Source organism: Globicephala melas, chromosome X (genome assembly GCF_963455315.2).
Source record: "Globicephala melas chromosome X, mGloMel1.2, whole genome shotgun sequence".
Taxonomy (NCBI): Eukaryota; Metazoa; Chordata; class Mammalia; order Artiodactyla; family Delphinidae; genus Globicephala; species Globicephala melas.
The window spans coordinates 2,153,260-2,176,288 of NC_083335.1; the positions used below are offsets into that span (position 1 = coordinate 2,153,260).

At 61.6% G+C, this 23,029-nt stretch overlaps 1 protein-coding gene across 9 annotated transcripts in view; it reads right to left on the minus strand.

Moving 5' to 3' along the window:
- ATP2B3 (ATPase plasma membrane Ca2+ transporting 3) overlaps window positions 1–21,788 on the minus strand; it is a 61,582-nt gene extending 39,794 nt beyond the window's left edge. For 6 of the 9 annotated variants that reach the window (XM_030850384.2, XM_060293035.1, XM_030850383.2 and 3 more), the window contains exons 1-3: window positions 21,588–21,788; window positions 3,632–3,829; window positions 2,908–3,215 (exon numbers count right to left, since the gene is read on the minus strand). In XM_030850384.2, the coding sequence (XP_030706244.1) occupies window positions 2,908–3,115 (208 nt within the window). In that variant the 5' untranslated portion in view covers window positions 3,116–3,215; window positions 3,632–3,829; window positions 21,588–21,788. Of the gene's footprint in view, window positions 1–2,907; window positions 3,216–3,631; window positions 3,830–4,434; window positions 4,505–4,571; window positions 4,733–8,825; window positions 8,843–21,587 lie in introns of those variants that run through there. The other 3 variants (XM_060293032.1, XM_060293033.1, XM_060293034.1) reach the window with 3 other exon arrangements.
- Between the last annotated feature and the right edge of the window lie 1,241 nt (window positions 21,789–23,029).

Sequence of the window (23,029 nt, forward strand, 5' to 3'; positions counted from 1 at the left end):
CTGGCTTGGAAAGCCACACAAGACCGGGTCCCAGATGAGTTGAGAACAAGAAAGTGCTGAGTGTGGTGCAAAGGGGTTGGAAGGAAGGAGGGTGGGTGTGTGCTGGACGGGGAAAGGTGGCTTCTGGGGAGGGGGAGGGGGAGGGGAGGGGGAGGGGAGGGGGAGGGGAGGGGAGGGGAGGGGGCCCCTCGGGGTGGAAGGACTGACAAGAGCAAAAGCCCCCAGACACACTGCCTTGGCACGTCCCCTGAGCTAGGCCATGACCGCACACTGTCCGCTCCCCCCAGCAGGAGCCACAGCTGTCTTTGCCCTTCCCCTGCCTCACTGTGCCTGGGCCCGGCCACGGCTCAAGTTTCTGGAGGCTGTGGAGTTGGGGGTCTGGGAGAAGCTCAGGACCTCAGCTCCTAAGGGCTGGGGACCCAGCTCAGGGCCCATGTCCCACTCCCTTCACCTACAGGAGATGTGAAAAGTGGGGTTGTTACTAGGAAGGTCCTCGAACCCTGAATCTCCCAGACACTCAGGGTCTCCACTACCCCCGCCCTGGGAAAGGGCACTGATCTGGAGGCCCCGAGAATGATAGAGGAGAGCCCATGGGTCCTCGTCACGCCTCAGGAACCTGCATCTTGCCTGCCCTGCCCCCTATGCCCGGCTGGTCCCCGCAGGAAGCTAGGCCCCCAGGGCCCCTTCCCCAGGAGCTCCCTCCCTCCCTCCTTCCCTCAGCCCGTCCCTTGGCCTTGGTTTGCCCTTGGTGCGGCGGCAGTGCTTCTCTATGCCTTGCTCTAGACCAGCCAGAGGCCCTGGCCTTCCTGTGGGTTCAGGGGTCCGGAGAGCTGCTGTTGCCGAAGTGCTTGCTGGGGTGACCGAAGGCAGCTGCAGCCCCTCTGGCTCTGAGCACACACTGGTCCAGCAGGGCCCCTGAGGTGGCCCAGGTCCTGGGTGCAGGGGCAGTGGCCGGCAGTTGGCATGGACTCAGGTGGGCACCCTGCCCAGAGCAGAGGCCAGATGCCATCAGAATTGGATTAGGACCACATGGGGCAGTTCTCGGCTAATCTGCCCTCTCCTTTCCACGAGTGCCAGTGGAGGCCAAGCGGGGGAAGGGCCGGGGCCCAGGTCACCGCAGCTCGGCCTAAGACCCAGGCTCCCTGGCTTCTGGAATCCTCCTGGATAGCTGAAAATGCCCTGGTCTCCTCACCCTCCCCAAAGCACCAGGGGGTGTGCGGGGGGCCTGGGCTCAGCTAAGTCGCCCCTCCCCCAGCTCAGGTCACTGTGTCTGAAGCAGGAGCGGGAACGTCCAGGTGAGAACTCTGGGGCCTTGAGGGCTCCCAGGGTCGGAGATGGGAGGGTGGTCCTCGAACCGCTCGTTCTTCGGGATGCAGACCAAGCCAGGCTGGGGTCCCTCTGTTGGGGTCACCCACCTGGGCACCCGCCCTTCTTTACGCCTGCCCCTCCGCAGGCACCGGGCGAGCGCCAGAGCCTCTGTGGCAGAATCGGGCACGTTCCCAGGGGCCTTGACATTTTAAATATTTAACAAGGCCTGACAGGCAGAGGAAAGAGCTACCAGCTGAAGCCCATCTGCTTCCTTTTATCTGGGAGAGGCCAGAGCCCTTGTGGCTAAATGGCCCTCCACCCCGGCCTCCCCCCAACCCCGGCCCCAAGTCCGGGGGCTGGGGGGAGGGGATGGGTGAGGAGGAGAGCAGGAGAGAGCTCCTCCGGCCCTGAACCAAGCCATCTGCCCCGATCACACACCCACACCAGGCCGGGTCCCTTTAGAGCACAAAGCAGGAGAGACCCAGGCGGCCCCTCAGAGCTCCTGAGCTGGCCGTGCGGGGCGCCCCCTCACCCAGCCTCAGGCCCACCTCCTCTGCAGGGGGGGCGGGGGCAGGAGGAATCTCCACTGCCCGTTCCAGCCCAGGTGTCACCTGCACACAGACGGAGCCAGAGAGCAGGAGACAAGGGTGGCGGCCAGGGCCCTGGGTGGACAGAGGTGTGATAGCCAAGACAGGAGCTGATGCCATCAGCCGGCACTGGCCGGCAGCAGCCCTGGCACCAGCAGCCCTGCCGGGGAAGCGGCAGCTGGGCCAGAAATGCTCCGGCCTCTGGAAACTGGGGCCAAGCCTGGCTCCCGGGGTCCCGGCCTCCCAGCAGACCCAGCGGGCAGGACTGGGGAAGGCTGGTGCAGGGCAGGGCAGACGTCTGCTCTGGAGCAGGGGAAAAGGGCCAGAGGGCAGAGGGGGGGACCAAGGTGGCAATCAGGCCTCCACCCCTAGAACCTTCTAGAGGACACACCCCAGGCTCCCTAGAGGCTCCCTGCAGCAGATCTCAGATTTGGACCTCTTCAGGATGGCCTGCGCTGATGCCACCTCCACTCAGCACTATACCGGGCCCCCACCCCAAGCCCCTCCCTAGAGGACCGAACCCTACGCCTTTCCTCCTGCCCCCCTCAACTGCACAGAGGGCCGAGCATATGGGGAACCGGGGGCACTCGGTCAGGGGCTGCCCTGCTCGTCTCTTGGAAGAGCTGCTGGGGTTTCAGTTTGGGGCCCATCCCGCCAGCATGTGCGATTCGGTGCCGGCTTCTCCCTTCCTCTTCTCTGTCGTTCCATTTCTAGTTAATCCAAAGAAGAGATGCAAGCGGGAACTGCTGATTACGGATGCACAGGTGTAGGGGGTTGGGTTGCCCCACACAGAGCATGTCCCACTCAGGGGGAAATGGGAGCGCACAGGCCCGATCATGGTCATGGTCGTGGTCAGGAGTGCCTCTGGGAAGCTGCTGCAAGCCCGCCCAGCCCTTGACGGGGCCTGCCCCCGGGGCCAGAGAACGTCTGCAGGGAGGAGTGAGGGGCGGCGCAGGGCCGTGCACCCCCGGCGCACACGCCGCCCGTGCCAGGGCTCTGCTGGCAGACTTACCCTCCGTGGGTGAGGTCTTCAGCCTCCTGCAGAGCCCGCCCACATCCCCGTAGGTTTCCTGGACTTTCTGCAGCGCCTCGGCCCCTCGGAGCTCCATGAGGGAGCGCAGCTCAGCCAGTGTGCACCCAAAGCCCCCTGCGTGGGGGGCCTCCCGCTGCTGCTGGGGTTTGGGGTGGAACTCGATGGAACTGTTGGCCACGTCCCCCATCCTGCCTGTGGCGCAGAAGGGGAGGGTGTCCTCCAAGGTCCCAGCGCCTGGGTGAGGTGCGGCGAGGTGGCGGCAGAGGGAAGTGGCCGCACACAGACACCTGGGGAGAAGGAGGTGAGAAGAAGCCCAGGGCTCGGTTGAGACAAAACCAAGGTCCACTCTCCTGGAATGTTCTCTGCAAATCTGCACTCCGTCTGAGCCGCGACTCACTGAATGCAGAACTGCCCTCCCAGGCCCACCTGCCAGCTCACCCCCGTGTCCTGCCACCGTAAGCTCGCTGCGTGGGGAAGCAGGCGGCGTCAGAGGCTCCTGGTGGGGACCTGCCGCCGCCAGCAGTAGCCAACCTGGGATGCGAGGCTCTCACTGCCCCCTAGTGCATCTGGGAACCCACACCAAAGCAGGGGTGACGTGTCAGGGTTGAATAGTGGCTGGTCTTGCCCTGGCGCGGTTAGGTTATCTGTGCCTGTGCCCAACCTCGAGCTTTCCTCGTCTGCTCCAGCATGCTCCCACGCTTGCCTGATTAAGACTCGCCCGGTACAGCCGGCATGCCATAAATCCCTGGGGGCAGTGGTCTTCTGGCGCGGCCTCTGCGGCTCAAGGTTTCAGGCCCGGCGCTGTGCAGGGTTCCGGGGAGCAGGCCAAGCCATGGACAGAGCCAGCTGGGCGCTAGGTCAAGGCTTAGCGTGCAGGGTGTTTCTGCTGCCTTGAGGGGACCTGGGGTCGGGGGCAAGGGAGGAAGGGGGGTGCGGTGGGGAGGGTAAAAGGAGGGGAGAGGGAGAGAGGGAAGGGGAAGGAGGGAGGGAGGCAGAGAGCGGAAGGGGAGGGTGGAGGAGAAAGTGGAAAGCAACCACAGGTCACTGGTGACTTCTCCGTCACCCTGGCCCACAGCACAGTGCCACCCACTCCCCTCCACACCCCTCTGCCCTCCAGATGGCAGAGTAAGGAGCTGGGGTCTCCCCAGGTTAACAGCAGAGCGTCAGGAAGTTGTCGTCCCTCGCACTGTCCCCACACCCCGCCGCCACCAACCCACCTGCCTGAGGAACCTCGGCACCTGGCTGCCCTGCCTGCCGCCTTCACAGGGTCTGGTGGCGCGGGCCACGGGGGCCTGCTGGGCCGCCCCTCCTCGGGCCCCTAGCTCCTCCTGCTGGCCTTTCCCCACCTCTCATTCCCAGCTTGTGGCCTGAGTATGAGTGGTAGCATCCCCCAAGGCCGTGCGCTAAGCTCCCCGGACTGAATCGGTCTCAGCGCACGTGGCCTTGGCCTTCACACCAGCAAAGAAGCCTCCTGGCGGTGAGGCTCAGGTGGGCCCGGTCCCTCACCTTTGGGGAAGCTCCTGGCTCAGAGGATCCTCTTGGAAGCAGAACTCGGCCACCAATCCAGGTTTCTGATCTAGAACCGCCCATGGAAACACAGTAACCCAGAGCCTCGTGGCCTCTGCTCTCAGGAGAGCCCTTACCTCTGTGAGGCCAGCGGACGCCAGGAGCATGGACGTGCCACAGTCCTCAGGGGATGAGACCAAGGTCCCTGGGAAACAAGGTCCACTCCCCCATGCCCACAGGCCTCAGGGGGTCTCGGAACATGGTGGAGGCCTCAGTTCCTCTGGACACTGGCCTCACGCTGTCAAGAAAAATCTCACGTACTTAAGGCAGTCCCGCCAGAGAGGTCTGGGAGACAGAGAGGCACCTCAGCTAATGGCCATCCAAAGTGAGCCAGGTTTTAAAAGTTTGGGCACCTAAGTGTTAACTTTCTGCACGGAGCAGCCTTCACTGCCAGAAGATGTGGGGACAAGATGGCGGACACACGAACGCACCGTCCTCTCCGCTCCCGTGCACCTCCCCACCTCCTGTCCCTGCTGTTCACCATCTGACCAATCCTTACTGAGCATCTACTGTATGCCGGTGCCGGCCGTCTCTGCTGGGGACAGAGGGTGGGCAGGATCGAATGGCCGGGATACGGGTGCCTAGCAGTTCCCGCTGGTGGGAGAGATGGAGATAAGAGCTTCAGAGCAATGGGGGCGCAGTTTCGGTTGGGGGCCGGGGGGCCAGGGAGGGAAGAGTGTTCTGATACCAGGAAGGAGGCGGATCCCATGGGGCCACGAGCGGCAGAGGCCACCACCGAGCAGAGGGCTGCTGGGTGATGATGGACTGTAGGGGCAGAAGCCGGGAGACGATGGAGGGGTTTGCAGGAGGGGTGGGGGCAGGGACCCCGGGGGCACGACCAGAGCTCAGGGGACTTGAAGGAAGCCGGGCTTCCGAGAGGTCGGGGCAGGGCAGGCTCCTTCTGGGGTGCTCTGTGAATGCACCTGCGCACCCAGGTGGGCACAGCAGGAATCCTCTGCCATCTGTCAGCTCGGGAAACTGAGGCACGGCCAGGTGTTCTGACTGCAGGGTTTCAGGAGGCGCTGGAGGCCGTGAAGGCAGCTTTCGAGCCACCCGAGCTCCCCGGCCCTCTGCAGACGCCGCGGGCCGTCATTCCCCCGCAGCGGTTTCCTTCCCCTCCTTTCTCTGCCCTGAGCTCCGTGCCCCTGTCTCTCCATTCCCGGAAGGTAGCACCCTGGGTGAAACTGGCGGGGTCGGGCTCTGTCTCCCCAGCCCCCTAGCCTGTTGGTTGCTGGAGGGGAGGGCGGGGCCGGGTTCATCCGCGGACGCTCCGCTTTGCCTTTGACCAATGGGCGCTGTGAGTTCCGGTAGGATGGGGGGCACCCAGCAAATATGTGAGTCACTTGTCCCTGAGCAGAGTTCCCAGCCCTGGCTGAGGGGGGTGGCCAGCGCTCACCCGGGGCTCTGATGCCCCTGCATTCCAAGACCTTGCAAAGTCGACCCAACGAGCTACCAGGGCCTCTCCAGCACTTCTCTCTAAAAGGGAAGCCAGATGGACAATTTGTTCCTTTTATCCTTTTGGCCTCTACACCCTCTCTGTGGAGACCAGTTGAAAGGCACCCAGCCCCGCCCACATGACACTGGTGGGTTCCAGGGGGTGACCCAGTCAACCGCCCATGGTTGGGTGGGCTCTTGGGCCTGTGCTGGGAGGCAGCAGCTCATCCCAGGGGAGGTCTCACACTTCCAGGGGCACCTGCAGGCGGGCAGCACAGCATGGCCTCCGCCCCGACAACCAGGGCTCACCCAAGGGCGGCTTCATCTCCCCCTGCCCCCCCCGCCCCCCCCCCCCCCCCCGCTCCCTGCTCCTGTCCCCAGGTGTGGCCCTGCCCTCCATTAAGCAGCAGCCGGGCCCAGACACAGCCACGCCGGGGCCTTGGGCTGCTCCTAACTGGTGTGCTGTCGCCACTGCGGCCAACTGGGCCCAAGGTGACTCACAGTAAGGGGACCGGGCAGGGAGTCGAGGCCTGGCCTTCTGCCCTCGCCGCAGCCCCGTGGCTGGCCTTGCCGTCGCTCCACGCCTCGGTACCCCCGGCACCCTGCCTGCGCCGCAGCCCGCTCTCTCTCCCTCGGCCCCCGCCAGGCCCCACGTGCCGACCAGCACCCCACAGGCCTCCCTCCAGTCGGGTGGCTGGTCACCACCCTGCTCTGGTCACCGCATTGCCCAGTTCAGGTGCTGTCACCCTCTCTGCCTCCAAGCTGCACTGGCCTCTGGAAGGCCGAGCCCGTGTTTCAGTCCTCCCCTGCCCCGTCAAGCGAAAGGCCGCATTCCTTCAAAGGCCCCCCACCCCCCAGCTCTTGTCGTGCGCTGGCTGTGGGTCTGTCCACACACGCCCACAGCACTGCTGGCCTGCCACAGCACGCAGCCCGGCCGCCACACCTTTCTGTCCCCTCTCCCCCGATGGCCTCTGAGGAATCTGAGCGGCCATTCAGGCGGACCGTTCTCCAGAAGGTCCCCGCCGAAAGCGATCGCTGCTGAGTCTAGAGTCCCGCGACTGGCTCTATTTCGCTCCGCTTGGCATGACAACGACCTGTGAGCGGGTCTTTCCCGCAGTTGGGTCATCAGCTCTGAGAGACACATGGTTATTGATTCGGCAAGAAGTCTACTGCATGGTCAGCCCTGGGTGGGGACAGGGTCCTGGAGGAGTGAGCGAGCGGGGCCTGGGCGGCCCAGGAGGAGCCGGGAGCCTTGGGAACGCCATGACCCCCAGCTCGGGGCCCCTTAAGCCGGAGACGGTGGTCCTGCTAAACTTCCTCTTCGTTAACTCCACAGGCCACCGGGTACAGGGGGCATCAGTCAAATCAAGGTCTGTCTTGAGTGACTGGTGGCCGCTGGAGAGACCAAGCAGCGTATACTCTTGTTTCCCTGGGTTCTCCGTAAGCCTGGGCAACGGCCTCCCTCCGTCTGAATAAGGACAGCAGGCATCACCGAAATGGCCAAGAACGGAAGTGACTTTCCGGCCTGGGCTGGCTGCCTAGAACGGTCTGTAGGCACCAAAAGGGCAGGGAACATACCATTTCTGTACTCCTTCATCTCTCAAACCTTAATTGGCTTAATTGAGTTGAAAACCTCCACAGAGGGGGACTCGGACCTTCTGGCTTTTGCTCCATCCTGGCCCAAACTGGCCTGCACTGGTGGGTGGCGGGAGCAGACCCGCTGCGGGCTCCCTGGCCCGCCTCCCCATGGCTCCGTGACTTTCAACAGGCTGCTACCCAGGGGGGCGACAGGCACGGCAGGAGATGATAGCTCAGCTGCAGGCCTGGACATTTTGACACCTGTTGCCCCTGGGCCCCGTGACTCATGTCCACCCAACCAGAAACCCAGGAGTCCTCTCCCCCCTGCGCCAGCCCTCCCTGGCCACCGCGGACCGGGCTTTGGGGGCTCTCCCAGCACCTCTGACTTAATTTGCCCGGGTCCCCCACTTCGTCTCCTTGGCCCTCCCTCCAGGCCCTGGACAGCTAGGAGCTTCCTGGATGAGACGCCTTCTCTCCTTCTCAGACCTCCTGGCCTCGCCTTCCAGGTCCCTGAGGAGAGAGTCAGGCCACCCCTGGCAGCTCAGCCCCTTGGCTGCCCGGAGAGAAAGCCCTTCTGCTTCCCCAGCAGCCGGTCCTGCGCTCTACCCAGCGCCTTCACAGGGGAGGCAAGGGATGGAGGACGAATCCCACCTGCCGGCCCCCCAGGTCACAGGTCGCAACGCACTAGAATTTACCGCCGTTCACAGCTGTGGAGACACAGTCCCATGGCAGCCGCTGGGGGCCGAGCGGAATCTGTCCCCACACTGGTGACCGGGCATTCGCCACTGGCACCGCCACCTCCCTGTCAGTAAGCTGGTGGTGAGAACACTCCCCCGTCGTGAGTACAACCGGCCCAGGACACCACGCTCCGAGACGAGGAGGGAGCAGAAGCCCCTGAAGTCGAGTCCCAAGTCCCATCTGAGTCCCTCTGAGGCAGTGTCCCAGGGCACAGGATGCTGCCTGATGCCCGCCCGCCCACCCTGTGCCCTCCCTGCAGACCCAGCAGCAGAGGCACTCGCCGTGGGGATTCCTTGAAATAACAGTCCCCTCCTCTCTCCACCTCTGGGCACCTGGAGACTGGCCTCCCGGCACCTTCAGACAGGCTTGGGGCCGGGGAGCCTGCAGGGGAGCGAGGAGCGGCTGCCCTGCCCTCGCCCTGCCCTCGCCCTGCCATTGCCCTGCCCCTTGCATCCCAATGACCCCAGGCAGGTGAGGACCGTGGCCAGCTACCCCTTTACCCCTTGATTTCCCACACCGCCCCTCCCCCCCAGGCCCTCTCCCTCCTGCCGGCCCCGCCCCCTCCCCTCTGCCCCACGCACCTTGGCGACCGCCCTGCAGGGGAACTGAGGGCTCCAAGGACGAGGTCCCGCATTCAGCCAGGGAGGGAGGGAGGGAGGGAGGGAACCCGGGGGGGAAGGAGCCGAGGCAGAGAACAGCCTCATTAATATTTCAGAGGCACCGTCACTGCAGCTCCTGGGCCCTCACAGCTCCACCGCTTATGCTAGTGGTGGGAGGAGGATGGGATAAAAGAAGGAAATAAAACAGAGAAAACAGATTTAAAGGGACAGCTCCGTCCCCCCTCCGCTCCTTCCCCGCCTTGTTCCTGGTACAGTCTGTGCACGCGCCAAGTGGCTCTTGCAGCGAACAGCTTTGGGCAAGAACAATAACAGCAGAAAAGGGTCCCTCTCCCCAAACTCCCGCCTCCACCCACATGGGGCTGCCCCTGTTGTGCTGTGACCAGGGTACCGGGGCCGCCTCAGGGACCCACGGGGGCTGCCAGCAAGGCCAAAGGATGCTTCCTATCCAGAGCCTGGTCCAGACCCAAAGGACCATGTGAGGCCAGCGGAAAGACAGATGCACAGACTCTGGGCATTGGAAGTCCCCACTAATCAGAGTCCGTTCAAGGAGGATTTGAGAACCCAGGGAAACACAAGCCTAGGTTCCTGGAGGTGGCAGGGACCGGGCTTTACCTGATTCAGCCCCTCTCCTCGGGCGGGTGAACCTCCTCGGTATCCCTTGCTACTTGATGGCCCAGTGCTTTAGTCTTATCTAGAGCAGCGGACACCGGACCTGGAGGGGTCCCCACTCCCCCCAGCCCCGGGGGCTGTAAAAACGCATAGCCCCAGTCAGAGCTTCAGTCAGGAGGGGGTGGCCCTGGGCTCTGTAAAGCTCCCCCAGGGCTCATGAGGCCCAGCCAGGTTCGAGGCTGCATATTTGCCTCTGCCTTCAGAGGCTCCAGGGAGGGCCCAGAATCCTCCAGTTAAAACAAGCTTATCCTTCCCTGGTGGCGCAGTGGTTAAGAATCCGCCTGCCAACACAGGGGTCACGGGTTCAAGCCCTGGTCTGGAAAGAGCCCACATGTCTCGGAGCAACTAAGCCCATGCGCCACAACTACTGAGCCTGCGCTCTAGAGCCCGCGAGCCACAACTACTGAGCCCACGTGCCACAACTACTGAAGCCCACGTGCCTAGAGCCCCTGCTGCGCAACAAGAGAAGCCACCGCCATGAGAAGCCCACGCACCGCAACGAAGAGCAGCCCCCGCTCGCTGCAACCGGAGAAAGCCCGCGCACAGCAACGAAGACCCAACGCAGCCAAAACCAAAACAAATAAATAAATAAATAAAGTTATTTAAAAAAAACAAAACAAAACAAGCCCATCAGGGAATATAAAATGGTGCAGCCTCTATGGAAAACCGCATGGTGGCTCCTCAAAAATTTCAACAATTACCGTAGGACCCAGCAATCCCACACCTGGGTACATGCCCAAAAGAACTGGAAGTAGGGTCTCTAAGAGATCTGCACGCCCACGTTCACAGCAGCATTATTCACAATAACTAAAACATGAAAGCAACCCAAGTGTCCATCAATGGATGAATGGACAAACAAGATGTGGTCCATCCAATCAGTGGAATGTTGTTCAGCCTTAAAAAGGAAGGTCGCTCTGACACCTGCTACAACATGGCTGGACCTACAAGGCATCATGGTCAGGGAAATCAGCCAGACACAAAGGACGGATACTGTATGACTCCACTTGTATGAGCTGCTTAGAGCCGTCAGATTCCTAGGGACAGAAAGTAGGATGGGGGCGGGGCACGGGCTGGGGGAGGGGGAGGGGGGCTAGTGTCTAATGGGGACAGGGTTTCCCTTGGGGAAGGTGAACGGTTCTAGAGATGGATGGTGGGGATGGCTGCACACCAACCTGAATGTACTTAATGCCGCCCAGCTGGGCGCCGAAAAATGGTTAACGTGGTAAACTTGATGTTATGTGTACTTTCTCACAATTAAAAAACCAAACAGGCCCTACTGGCCCTTTTGCTCCGTATCCAGACTAGCTTTCCGCGGTGCCCCAGGCCACACACTGATAGCAGGAGTTCCACCACCTTGACTGGCCGATCAGCTGACGATTCTGCCCACGTGGATTTTGAATTCCTGGAGCGTCCCCTCTACCCGAATGGAAACCTAAGCAGACCTTTCTGCACCCTCACCCTTCGGCCTCAGGGCCCTTCGGCACCACCCACATCCTGTCTCAGCTGGGTGGCTGCCACTGCTCTTGTCCCCTACTTGAAAGAAGTGTGGCCCTAAGGGCCTCCCCGTGTGCCTCCTCTCTCCCTGCTGCTAGTACGCACTTCCTCAGGGGCTCTGACCCCACCCTGTCCTCAGAAGGAACCAGAACACCTGGGAAGGCCTGGTCTCCAGACTGCAGATTCTGAGCAGACAATATGGCTTTAGGAGGTGCTCACGAATCCCCAGGAGCTCGTGGCAGAGACTCGCTAGACTTTCCCTGATTTCTATTCCTGTCTTCCCACGTTGTATTTTAATTTTTAGCTATAGGCGTCTTGTCATCCAGCTAACAACTATCTTCCCCCAACTCCAGCGCAGCTACGGAGGACCATGTGACTAGGCCCTGGCCAATTGGATGTGAGCAAAAGGGACAAGGAACTGCCTTACTCTTGGACAGCACTGAGGGTTCTCAGCGCAAGGGACAGAGCCAACTTCAAGGTTGTGTCCTTAAAGGGAAGGATGTGTCCTCCCCCGCCCCTCTCCTTCCTGCGGACTGGAATGACGATGTGAAGACAGGGGCAGGAGCAGTTACTTTGCTCCATCCTTTGCACATGGGATCCACATGTCAAGGATGGCAACACCATGGAAGGAGCCCAGATCCCTGATGGCCAAGCAGCCCTAGGTTGCCCACCTAGACTTATACACACAGAAGAAATCCTCTCTCGTTTTTGTCTCCATTAAGCTGGGTCTCTGTTACAGAGCTCAAGCCTGTCTCCTAGGTAATTCAGGTGTATAGGGAGGAACCCAGCCTGTCACCAGGTAAGATGCCTGTCTTCCCTCTATGACTAAAGTCAGCCCTGGTTCTGGGAGAGCCAGGAGTCCTTCCCAAAGTTTCCATGACCTACCAACCCCCGACATTTCCATGGGCTCCCTGGGACATGGGGCGGTTCGGACCTGGGCTCCCTCTCACCTGTGTCATTTGATATCGTCCTAGAAGTTCTAGGCAAAGCAGAAGACAGAACCAAGAGAGTATCGGAGAGAGAGACAGACAGAAATCTGGTCGCAGGGAATGCCGAGCACCCTTCTCTGTGCCGTGGCGGAGTTCTACAGTCCCTCTGTGCTCCAAGCCTCTAAAGTGGGAGGAGCAATTATCCCCACTTTAGAGCTGAAGCCACCGAGGCACAGAGAGGTTAAAGAACTCACGCGAGACCACACAGCCATCAACGAGCAGAGGCCAACGTGAACTCAGGTGGTCCGGCTCTAGAGAATTCTACATTGTTCACCTGCCAAGTGCCCAGAAAACCACAGAAAAGCAACATGTAGTTAAAACCAGACCGGAAATCTGTCCACATACACCTCAGGGCTCGGAGGTGCAGGTGCTGGGGTGAGACCTGGCTGTGTGAGCCGACACAAATCAACCTCTCTCCGTCTCCGCTTTTGAATCCGGAAAATGGGTCCTCGCTCCTCCTGGCTGCATTGGTGTGAACTCCAAGGACAGGGCACCACCACACACACACACACACACACCTAGGAAGGGCCCCAGGGGGCCCGTTTCCCTGCAGGGTGTCTTCGCACCCACCAGCCCTGCCTGCAGCCCAGGACTCATAGGCAGGACCAGGCTCCACCAGGGAGGCCGGGGCATTCCGCTTGGCCAGGGGCTGACCCCATGGGCCTCTCCCATGCTTCCCTATTGCTGAGGGCCATCCTCAAGCCTGATGCTTCTGGAGGGAAGTCCACACTTGCACATGGCGGCCCTCACAATCCCGGGTACCCCCTGGTCCCCGAGGGAAGCTGGAAGCCTTTTTCTTGCTGGGGCCTTGAAGCGTAGTTACGGGGGTCAAGCCTCTACCCTGGGGGGCAGTCATTTGTTTTCTGCCAGAGAGCGCGAGTGCGAGAAAGCAGGAGCAGAGAAGCCGATGGGCAGGAAGCATAATGGCACTAATTATCCAATTACGGCAGCTGTGTGAGGAGAGCGGCGCATCGCAGCAGGGAGCCGGGCCAGCCGCCCCTCCCCCGCACTCGGTCTGGCCCACTCTGGCCCACACCCCTGCTGCTTTACCCTGTGAGCAGGTGGCGGCCAGTGAGGTCCCGGGCCTGCCCTGCAGAGCGTGGCCTGGCCTGAAGTCTCGGGAGCATGCCTCTGGCCCCAAAAGGGGTAGAGAACACACACGTGGGGGCCAGGAGGTCGCGGGGCCCTGTCCTCACGCGGACAAAATGAAGGCCCCTCCATCCCAATCCTGCCCGAAGCATCCCCGGCTCTGTCCATGGTACCACACGGCCCACCCTGCCAGCTTCCGGTCCCCAGAGTCAGCTCCAAGCCACCGGAAGCAGGCAAGTCCTAAACAGGTAATTAAGGAAACTATAGACAGCTGGAGGCCACGGGCTGCTGCAGGCCCAGGGTGACCAGATAAGGAGACTGCCAGGACCCAAGTGTCCTCCTAGGGACACGATCCATGGGGGCCCCATGGTGGGTCCTGCTGGGGAAGGGTCCGGTTTCTGGAAACAGGCTGAAGCCCTTGGGAAGACAGGCTTGGAGGGACTCTTAGGGTGAAGGTCAGGGGCGGGAGACTGTCAGGGAAGGACACCCACTTCCCTGTGGCCAGCAAGGGTCTGGAAGGCCAGGCTGCAAATGCGGGCCCAGAGATGTGCCGCTGACTTGGGCTCCACCAAGGGGGTCTCTGAGTGCCGGCAAAGTAGGTCTCCTTGTGTCCCTCATAGGACCCCGTTTGGCTGGAGGTTGGAGCCAGGTCCAGCGCCCTGGCTGAGTCCCCCATGGAGCCGGCTCAACTGGGAGAAAGAGGTGATGAGGGACCCTGGGCACAGGCCACTCTGAGCACGTAGAAAACACCTTGGTCTTGGGCATCCCACTGGGAGGGCTGAGTGGCAGCAGCACGAGAGTGCCGAGTGGGGCAGAGAAGACGTGTTCAGACTGAATACAGGAGTCCAGTCTAGCTGGCCTTCTGTGACCCAGACATGAAGAACTAGCACACCAAAGCGTTTGGGCCACCTTTCCAGGCTGACCTCAGAGGGACACGCGCCAAATGTGTGGATGGAGGAGAGAGTGGCTGGTAGTGCCACCCCAGAGGACACCTCGGAAGCTGCAGCCCAGGGACGGGCATCTGCAAGGCTCTCAGGCTCTGTTCCAGCATCCTTACCAACCCCAACTGGCAGCAACGGCAGGATCTGAAGGTCACCAGGGCACCAGACGGCAGGGGCCTGGCTGCCATCTGAATCACGCAGACGGCACTCTGCTGGGTCCTGAAAGCTATTTCTCATGGAGAACCTGGCACACAAATCCAGAAGTATTTCCAGCGAACCTCTGAGAAGACACGACAAAGCTCCGCAGGCCCACGGTGTGCCCAGGAGGGAGTGGGGGTCATGCAGAGGCAGGAGGGCCCCTGTCACGCAGGAATGCCTCAATGACAACAACGCAGGGTCCGAGTCCCGTCCCCGCATGCCCCTGCTGATTGCAGCCCAGTGAGGCCGAGAGCCAGGAAGGGGGTGGGGGACGATGGGGGATAAGATGGGGGGCGGGCCTGCCGCCACGTGCAACGCGATGGAAGTGCTGCCCCCGTGCCACCCGCAGGCGCAGCCACGTGGGCCCCTCTGGGGGCCGCCAGGGCAGGGGTCCTGGGCAGCAGCCCTCTGGCCGCACGGATGGATGGCAGGGTCGGAGGGACTCTCGCTCCGCTCCGCTCCCCGGGACAGAGGTGTCCGCGAGAAAGAGCCGGGCCACCGGCCGTGGCGCTGCGGGCCGTGCAGCCAGGGGCCCAGGAGGGAGGGATCAGGTGGGCTGGGGGGCGCCCAGGATGGCCGGCGCCTGCGTCCCAGCCCCTCCCTCCGGGCCTGCTGTGGGCACTGGGCCACATCAGGTGGGAGCCTCCCTCGGTGGCAGGGCCGCCCGCTCGCAGGGCAGCACTCGGGAACCCAGCACCGAGGGGACCGGACCGCCCGGCCCCGGGCCACGTGCCTCCCTCCCTGGCCCCTGGCTCCAAACCAAGATGGGACGCTTTGCCCAGCTTCTTCCAGGAGGAACAGAGCTGAGGCCCAGAAGTGGGGAGGGGGTGCCAGGGAAGGTTCCCCCGGGCCTGGCGTGGCAGGTGGAGGCCCGCTCACGGCGGGGAAGCGGGCGCCTGGCCCTCCCCACGCTGTGCACCGCCGCCGCCGAGGGCGCCCAGCGCTTGCGGTCGGGGGCTGGTCCTTTCGCGGAGAAGGGCCCTCCCTGCGCAGTGGCCACCATCGTGCCCAGTGATCGTGTGCACAGACGTTCGGCAGGGAGGCCACCACCGCTCCCTGGTCTGGGGTTTGTGTCGGGACGCGGGTGTGCCGGGATTACCGGCGTCCCGTGGTCCAGGGGGCTGAGGACGTTCCCAGGCCAGTGGAGAAGAAGTGCTCGCAGCGGCCCGGTGGCATCCACCTTCGTTCAGGGCCGGCCAGAGAGGTGACTCCAAAGCACAGCACGAGGACCAAGGCCCCGCGCTCCGAGGTCCCCCGCGGCCGGGACGGAGATGGCCGGCAGTGACGCCTGCGTCTCCCTGCCCCTCCCTTGGTTGCCGGCTTTGTTCTCCCGCCTCTTAATCAGGAGGGTCTGGCGATCCTGGGCTGTCTGGCCATCCTGAGCCGTGGGCCTTTGCTCTGATCACGTTCTCCTGCCCACACCCGCCTCCCCTGTGTCCCTCTGTGAGGAAAACCAACAGCGTCTGCGGAGAGCCAGGCACCACCCGAGTCCGCAGAGAAGCACCCGCTGCTCCGGACTCTAAAAAGGTGCAGAGAATAAGAGCTTGATTTGGGGGACCGGACAAGTGGCTCTAAAGTTCAGGGGACAAGAAGAGCAAAGGAGTTTTGTTTTGCTTTAAGATAACTGACGTGGGACCTGCAGGCCAGGTATCAAAAGATCCAGGGTGTGGGCAGTTACCAGTGTGGGAGCCCACGCCCGAGTCCACAAGATGGGACAGACAGCCCAGAGACAGGCCTTACCACACATCAGGATCACACGTTAACCAGGGGACAAAAGGTTTCATAAAAGAAACAGGGATGATGGGTTACAGCTTGAGAACCTTACCTCATACTATTCCCCAACACAAATTGTTTTTGGATAAACAGGGCTTGGCAAATTCCGGCCTCGGGGCCAAATCTGGCAGCCAAGTGTTTTTGTGAATAAAGTCTTATCGGTACACAGCCATGGTCAGGACAGAGACCTTGTGGTTTGCCAGGTGGAAAATATATAGTATCTGACCCTTTGCAGAAAAAGTTTGCCCACCCCTGGATTAAAGAGTTAAACATCTTAAAACTGCAGCTACGTATATGCTCGCTCACACACACGCAGACACATGGCCAACCCAGAGGTGGGAAGTTCTCAGATTTCTCCAAGGGACTGTGTAAGCCTGGAAGCAATGGAAGAAATCACAAAAAAAGTGTGAGATACAAAGTGTTAACCTTTTGCATGAAAAAATGAAAAGGCAATGAATGAAGAGGATTTAAAATTATTTGCAACAAGTATGCTAAACTGTCACTATGTTTCATGGATAAAGTTTATTCAGACCCACAAGAGGAAACACTTGGACCTCCACAAAGAAAGGAGAGGAACTGAACAAGAAGAGATACAATTAATAAACGTGTAGAAAAATGCTCACCGTCAGGAACAATTCAAGAACTAGAAACTGAAGTAGATACTCTGGAGCTAGATATTTATGCCAGGTTGTTTGATTACAATGACTAACGCTGGCAAGGCTGCAGCGAGCCAGCCCTTCAGACGCCCAGAAAAGCCCTTTGGCAGAATGAGCTTCCGTCTGGGCACTCTCTCCTCAGGACAGAACGAGTCACCCACCGAGATGCTCTGGAGATGCCTGGATCTCCACGAATAGCCAAATAATTAAGTGAATTACAATCTCTTGAGAGAATATTATTCAGCCATTAAAAATTGTAATTACAGCCCCGAGGACCGCCCTGATACATCCTGGGTGCTCGGTAAACAGCTGTCAAATGAGCCAACGATCATGTTCTTTATTTTCGTAATAAGTACTTACTGCTTCATAATCTTCAAAAAATTAAGCCGTATCCATTTTGAAAAAAATCATTTAGAAAGGGATTACATTAATAAAGAAAATGCTTGTGTGAAGTAAAAAATAGATTACACAATTGTGCCCATGGTATAATTACAGTAATGTAAAAATAAATAGAAAAAATAAATAGCAAAGAAAACGGAGCAGAGACGCGTCCAGTGAAACGGGAACACTGACTGGTACTTTGGAGACAGGATGAGGGGGGTGGGGTGTTCCTATATCTTCTACGTCTCGGCATTTCATGAATTTTCTGTAAAGAGCATGCATGTTAAGAGCACCATTTTTAAATGAAAGAAGTAAACGTTATTTTAAAGAAACGCCCAAGAGCCTCCCCCTGTCTGCAGACCTGCCCCATGAGCAGGCACCTGGGCTGGCCCTTGGCGAGCGTGGCAGAGCCCCCCAGACTCTCCAGGTGCGGACAGGCTGCCTGGAGGCGTCCACAACCTCTTTACCGGCTCCCTTTCAAGGAGCCACTGGGGGCGCAGGCTTGGGAGTGGCCTCAGGGTCCCTGTGAGGACTTGGTCTGCATTGGCTCTAAAGCGGCACGGGGTGACAGAACGTTCTGGAATGACGGAAGCATTCTCTACGTGTGGCTGCTGAACACTTGAAACGTGGTGTGTGGGCGAGGGGCGGCATTTTCAACTTTGCTTAGTTTTCGTTCAGTCGCCACTTGTGGCTAGTGGCTACCACGTGGAACCTCACAACGGAAGCAGGCGCCTCGGGACTGCGGATGCAGGACAGAACTTCTCATTTGAATAAAAGGCTTCCCCTTTACTGAGGAGCCACCTACAGAACACTGAGGCAGGCCCAGGACCCCGTTACATAAGGTGCTCCCCAAGGACACTGGCCACAGCACCCCCCTCACACAACTCTGATTTGGACCCAAGTTTCCGGAAACCTCTTGTGCTCCAAGATCCCTGCCAGCCCTCGGAGGCGGGACTCAGGGGAAGCCTCCAGCCCTTCCCCCCACCTGAGCCTTTCCCCCTCGCCCTGTGGCTCTGGTGTGGGCGCTGCCATCTACTCGGCACGTGAACTTGGCCTCAACCCCTCTTCCCAACCTTGGGCAGTCTGGGAGGCCCAGCCTCCGCTCCTCCAGTGGAGAGTCTCTGTCTTCTGTCCTGGTGGCGTGTGGGCTCAGACCCTGCTCTCCAGGTGGCGCTCCCAGGCCCACTTCCAGCACCTCCCACCCAACAGAAGGTGCCCAGGCAGGGGAGGGCTTTCCAGCCGGGCACCACTTGGTCTGGCTTCCGCCAGCTTAGCCAGGGCAGGGCAGAGAGAAACAGCCAGGAGCTGGGGTCCTAGGTAAAGAAGTGGCCTTCTGGGAAAGGGTGGGGGTGAAGTGGGGAGGAGACATCTGCACGGTCCAGGTGTCTGCCTGCTGTGCCCGGCGAAGTTCACAGCCGGAGCCTGGCTCCCGGGCCCATCTCAGAGACGGCAGTGGTGAGGCGCCCAGGCAGCACGCCCTGCGCTAGACTGAAGCATCTGCCTTTGGCGCCACAGCCCAGGTCTCCACCTAGCAGCAGACATGTACTCACCTTCGTAGAGGCGCCCTGGACGGGTCATGGGGAAGGCTTACTGAAGGGCCTCAAATCTACGGTTTGTCTGTTTCTCTCAGTGGGTAGATGGGGGGCCCAGGAGGCTCAGCTTCTGACCTGCAGGGTCTTCCCAGGACTGGAAGTGCCCTTGACAATCGGCTCACTCATAGAATGTGCCATTCTGCTGAGTTCAGCACAGACTTCCAGAGGCTCCGGAACCAGTGGCTACGCGCACAAATCAGACTCAGGAGCCTGACGGCCTGCCTTCCGATCTTGGTTTTACCCCCTACTGGCTGTGTGACCTTGGGCAAGTTGCCTAACCTCTCTGGGCCTCAGTCGCCTCATCTGCAAAACGGGGACAGTAACAGCCATTGCTTCATTTGGTTGTTTCGTTGAAGTGAGAGAATGTCTGTGAAGCACTGAAAACAGTGTCTGTCACAAACTATTATCACTGTCACTACTGACATTATTTGAGGTGCTGGTAACCTCTGACAGAGACAGCAGCCATCAATTAAATATACACATCCTCAGTTTAAGAACAGAAGGGAGCGTAGTGGGCAAAGCCCACATACGTGCTGACAACTCTGTAAGGTGGGAGGAGGAAGCTGGGCCTGGCGTCGACGGCTTCGAGAGTCCCAGCCGAAGCTCGGCTCTCAAAGTCCCCAGGCGCCCAGGACACTCTCATCTTGCTCACCAAGAAGGCCAGGGTCCCTCTCTAAAAGTCACACTGGGGGAGGGGGAGAGGGGCTGCAGCCGACCCCAGCACCCTCCGCTGCCACCTTGCGCCGGGAGAAGCTGTTCTGGGCTAGAGAGCGCTCACTGACTCACGGCCAACCTCCCCGCGTTCGCAAATGATTCAACGTCTGGAGCTCCAGCTCCGAACCCTGAAATGTCAGCGGAGTCCGCCGAGGCCCGGAGCGCGAAAGGGACTCAGACAAGGTCACAAAGACCATGAGGCCCAGAGCTGGCAGCAACCGGGTGCTCTCCGCCACCTTCTTTGCCCCTCGGGGGCCTGCTGCAGCGTCCCTGCCGGCCGCCCGCCTGGCGCTGTAGCTCCCCCCAGCGCGCTCTTAGCCTCCGGGGCTTCCTTCCCCGAAGGACTGGCTTTCCTTCTGGCTCTGCACAAAGCCCCCTCCCACGCCGCCCCAGTTCCATCTGCCTGCGTTCCCCCCTCCCCCCAACTTCTGTGCCAGAGACGCCTGCCCCTTCGATCAGACCACGTGGCGGCACTAGGCATGGACCAGGTTGGTCTGATCCAGACTGGCTGTGTCCATGGCCCTCCCTCTCCTCGAGGCAAGCAGCAGGGACAATCCAGGCCCCCAGCCCCCTCCACACGGCTCTCCAGGGGCTGGCTCCACCCTTGGACCCTCTGCTAAGCCTCAGCTGAGGCCCTCCGGGGCCCGATCAGCCCCCCAGCCCTCCCCTCTGCAGGCCAGAGCAGGCAGGGGGTTCCCACTGCCCAGGTCTGCAGCCCAGCTCCCCTCTCGTGACTCATGTGTCCTTGGTCTCCTTGGCTGTGAAAGGGGGTGATGGAAACAGTGGCGTAGCTTGGGAGACTCGGCCAGAGGGTCTAGAAACCTGCTTAGAACTGTGCCAGGACGTGTGGGACGTGCTCCCCCCACGAGGCCCGTGAGAGTGTCCCCAGCCAGCCCCCCAGCCAGCCAACGCAGGGCCGAGTCCCTTCCTTTCTTGGGGCCTCAATTTCCCTGTCTGAAAAATGGGGACAAAACCCCAGGCCTTGCCTCCCTCGCCGGGTGATTCTGCAAGTTCAGTGAGGTCAAGGTTGTGAATGTGCCACACAGAAACCTATGCCCACTCTGGGCCAGGCCTGTGCTGGGCACCCAAGCAATGCTCACAGACTAGCGAGGGGTGACTGTGGCGGGTAGGGAGTGGACAGAGCTGGTGGGCAAATGAGGCGGACTGGGTTGGCTGGGGTCAGGCTGGACTTGACCCTGTGGCTGGCAGGGACCCACCTGAGGTCAGGGGCCCAACGGCCTCACCTTTGGAATACCGAGTGGCCCCCTCCCCCCTCCCCCCAGCCCCAGGAATGTCAGGTGCCTAGTTGAGGGAGGCGGCCCTGCCCTGCCCCTTCAGGGAGCCTTTACACACTCTCTCCCAACCCCTCACCAGACCCTCGCCCTGGGCTCTCCAAGGCTCCCTCTGGTCCTGCCCTGCCCCATGCCGTGCCCCCGCCCCTCTCCTGGCCAGGCGTTAAGCCCCAAAGGGACCAGTAGAAGGAAGGAGACCAGGTCTGAGGAGAGAATCAGATAGTCCAAGGGGGAGACCCAGGGCTCCCTCCTCTGGGAGATGCCACACCAGCGCTCCAAATTCCAGAATCCTAAACCCCTGAGAAAACTGAGGACCCGACCCGGAGAAGCCATCTGGCCAAGGTCACACAAGGGAGGAGGGGGGGACAGCTGTGCGCAGAGGGATGGGGAAGGAGTTACCCAAGTGTGGCCGAGTCTGCTTGCCGTCGGCATGCCGGTGGCGGGGCCGGGCAGCTGTGTGGGCGTGCAGGGGACAGTGCGGGAACGTGTGAGGGGTTCTCAGACTGTGTGTGTCCGGGAAGGATGACACAGTGTGAGGAAGCGGGGCGGGGTGGGGGCGGAGGGGGTGCCAAGAGGCTCCGAGAACGTGCGTGCGCGAGGCCGGCTCCAGTCCAGGCCCTGAGCCCCCCGGCTGTGCCCGCCCCGGGACCCGCCCGCAGCCCCCGGCGGCCTTTCTCCCCAGACGCAGATGCGCGTGCGCGCAGGATGCGGGGCACAGGGTGCAGGGTGCGGGGCGCTGCCCGCTGGCCTGGGGACCCGGGGGTGACGCGCGGCCGCGGCGCCGCAAGGACACAGCAGGCCAGGCGCGGGGCGCAGGTGCAGCGGGCGGGGATCCGTGTCCCTCCACCTGCCTGCCGCGCCACCTGCCGGGCCGCCCTCCCCGCCCGCGCCCGCGCCCACCCCGGCAGCGCCCGAGCGCCCAGGGCACCACTTACCCGGTCATGGGCACGGCCGCCACCGCGGCCTCGGTTCCGGCGGGCGCTGTCGCTAGTCGCTGCGGGCGGACGCCCGGCGGACAACGATCCGCTCCAGGGACCGAAAGGCCCGGGCACCAGGCGGCCTGGCCGGCAGCGCGGGCGCGACCCTCCGCGGCGGGCGAGGGCTGCGGCCGAGTGCTCTCCACGCTCCGCACCGGCGGCGGCGGGCGACGCGGCGCGCTCGGCTTCAGCCGCAGCTCTGAGCGCGGAGGGAGGGAGGGAGGGAGGGAGGGAGCGAGAGGAGGGAGGGAGCGAGAGGGGGGAGGGAGCGAGAGGGGGGAGGAGAAGGAAGGGAGGAGGGAGCGGGCGCGGGGGGCGGCGCGCGGCGCGGGGGCCGCGGGGCTCCAGAGCCACGCGGCTCCCGAGCTACGCGCCCGGTGCGCGCCCTTCTCTCCCCCAGGACGCGCGGCGGTGCCCGCCCTTCTTGGCCTGGCGGTGACCCCGGAGGGCGCTGGCCAAGGGGGGTGGGGGTGGGCGCGGCTGGGTACTGGGGGGCCCTGGCACCGGGGAGCTCAGAGAAAGGGCACCGAGCAGGCAGGCTGCCGCTCCCTCTCCAAGCTGCCCCTGGGTCTGTCTCCTTGACAGTCAAACGGGGCGTGGAGCTGAGTTGCTGATTTGTAATGTGGGGTCCCTGCCCCCCTCTGACCCTCACCCCTGCCCCGTGGCCTCCGAGGGGCTGGTGATCCTCAGGAAACTGCCTGCTAGCAGTTGGGAGTAAGACATCTGAACACTTTTCCCGGAGGGTAGCTGGAGCTTGGGACAGGTTCTCAAAGTCAATGACCCCAAAAGGTTATCACACAAAGACCCTTATACAGGATGCAGAGATCCCGCACACAGGTGGACACACCCAGAAGCAGACACACAGGGACACACATTCGCAGACACAAGGGGAGACAGACACACAGACAAAACTCCAATGTGGAGAAGACCCCCGTATGCCCAAACACATGTAGGCACGTCCGTGGACAGAGGCCCGAGTGTGTGCCCGTGGACACCCAGTGGCCAGGCGGGAGCTGGCTGGCCGTGCCCCTGGTCCTTAAAGCCCCAAGCTGCCCAGCCCCAGGGACAGTGAGTGCCTCTGGACCTGGATCAGGCCCTGGCCCCCATCCGTGAGCAGCGAGCAGGAGAGCGAGGGGGTGGGAGCGGCACAGGACGGGGGCTGAGTGTGAGTGACAGGCCCGTGGTGTGCGTCACCAGTCCGGAGCAGGTAGGTAGAAGAGGCCTGGACACAGCCACTGATTGCTCCTTGCCTGGGACAAACAGGGTCCCGGGGTGTCCTGTGTGCCAGGCCTGGTCTGGGCACCGAGGACACAGCAGGGACCCCAAAACAAGGAGCTGGCGGGCAGAGCGTGAACTCAAGGCATCGCAGTTGGGGTAAAGGCCCAAGGAGAGCACGGCGG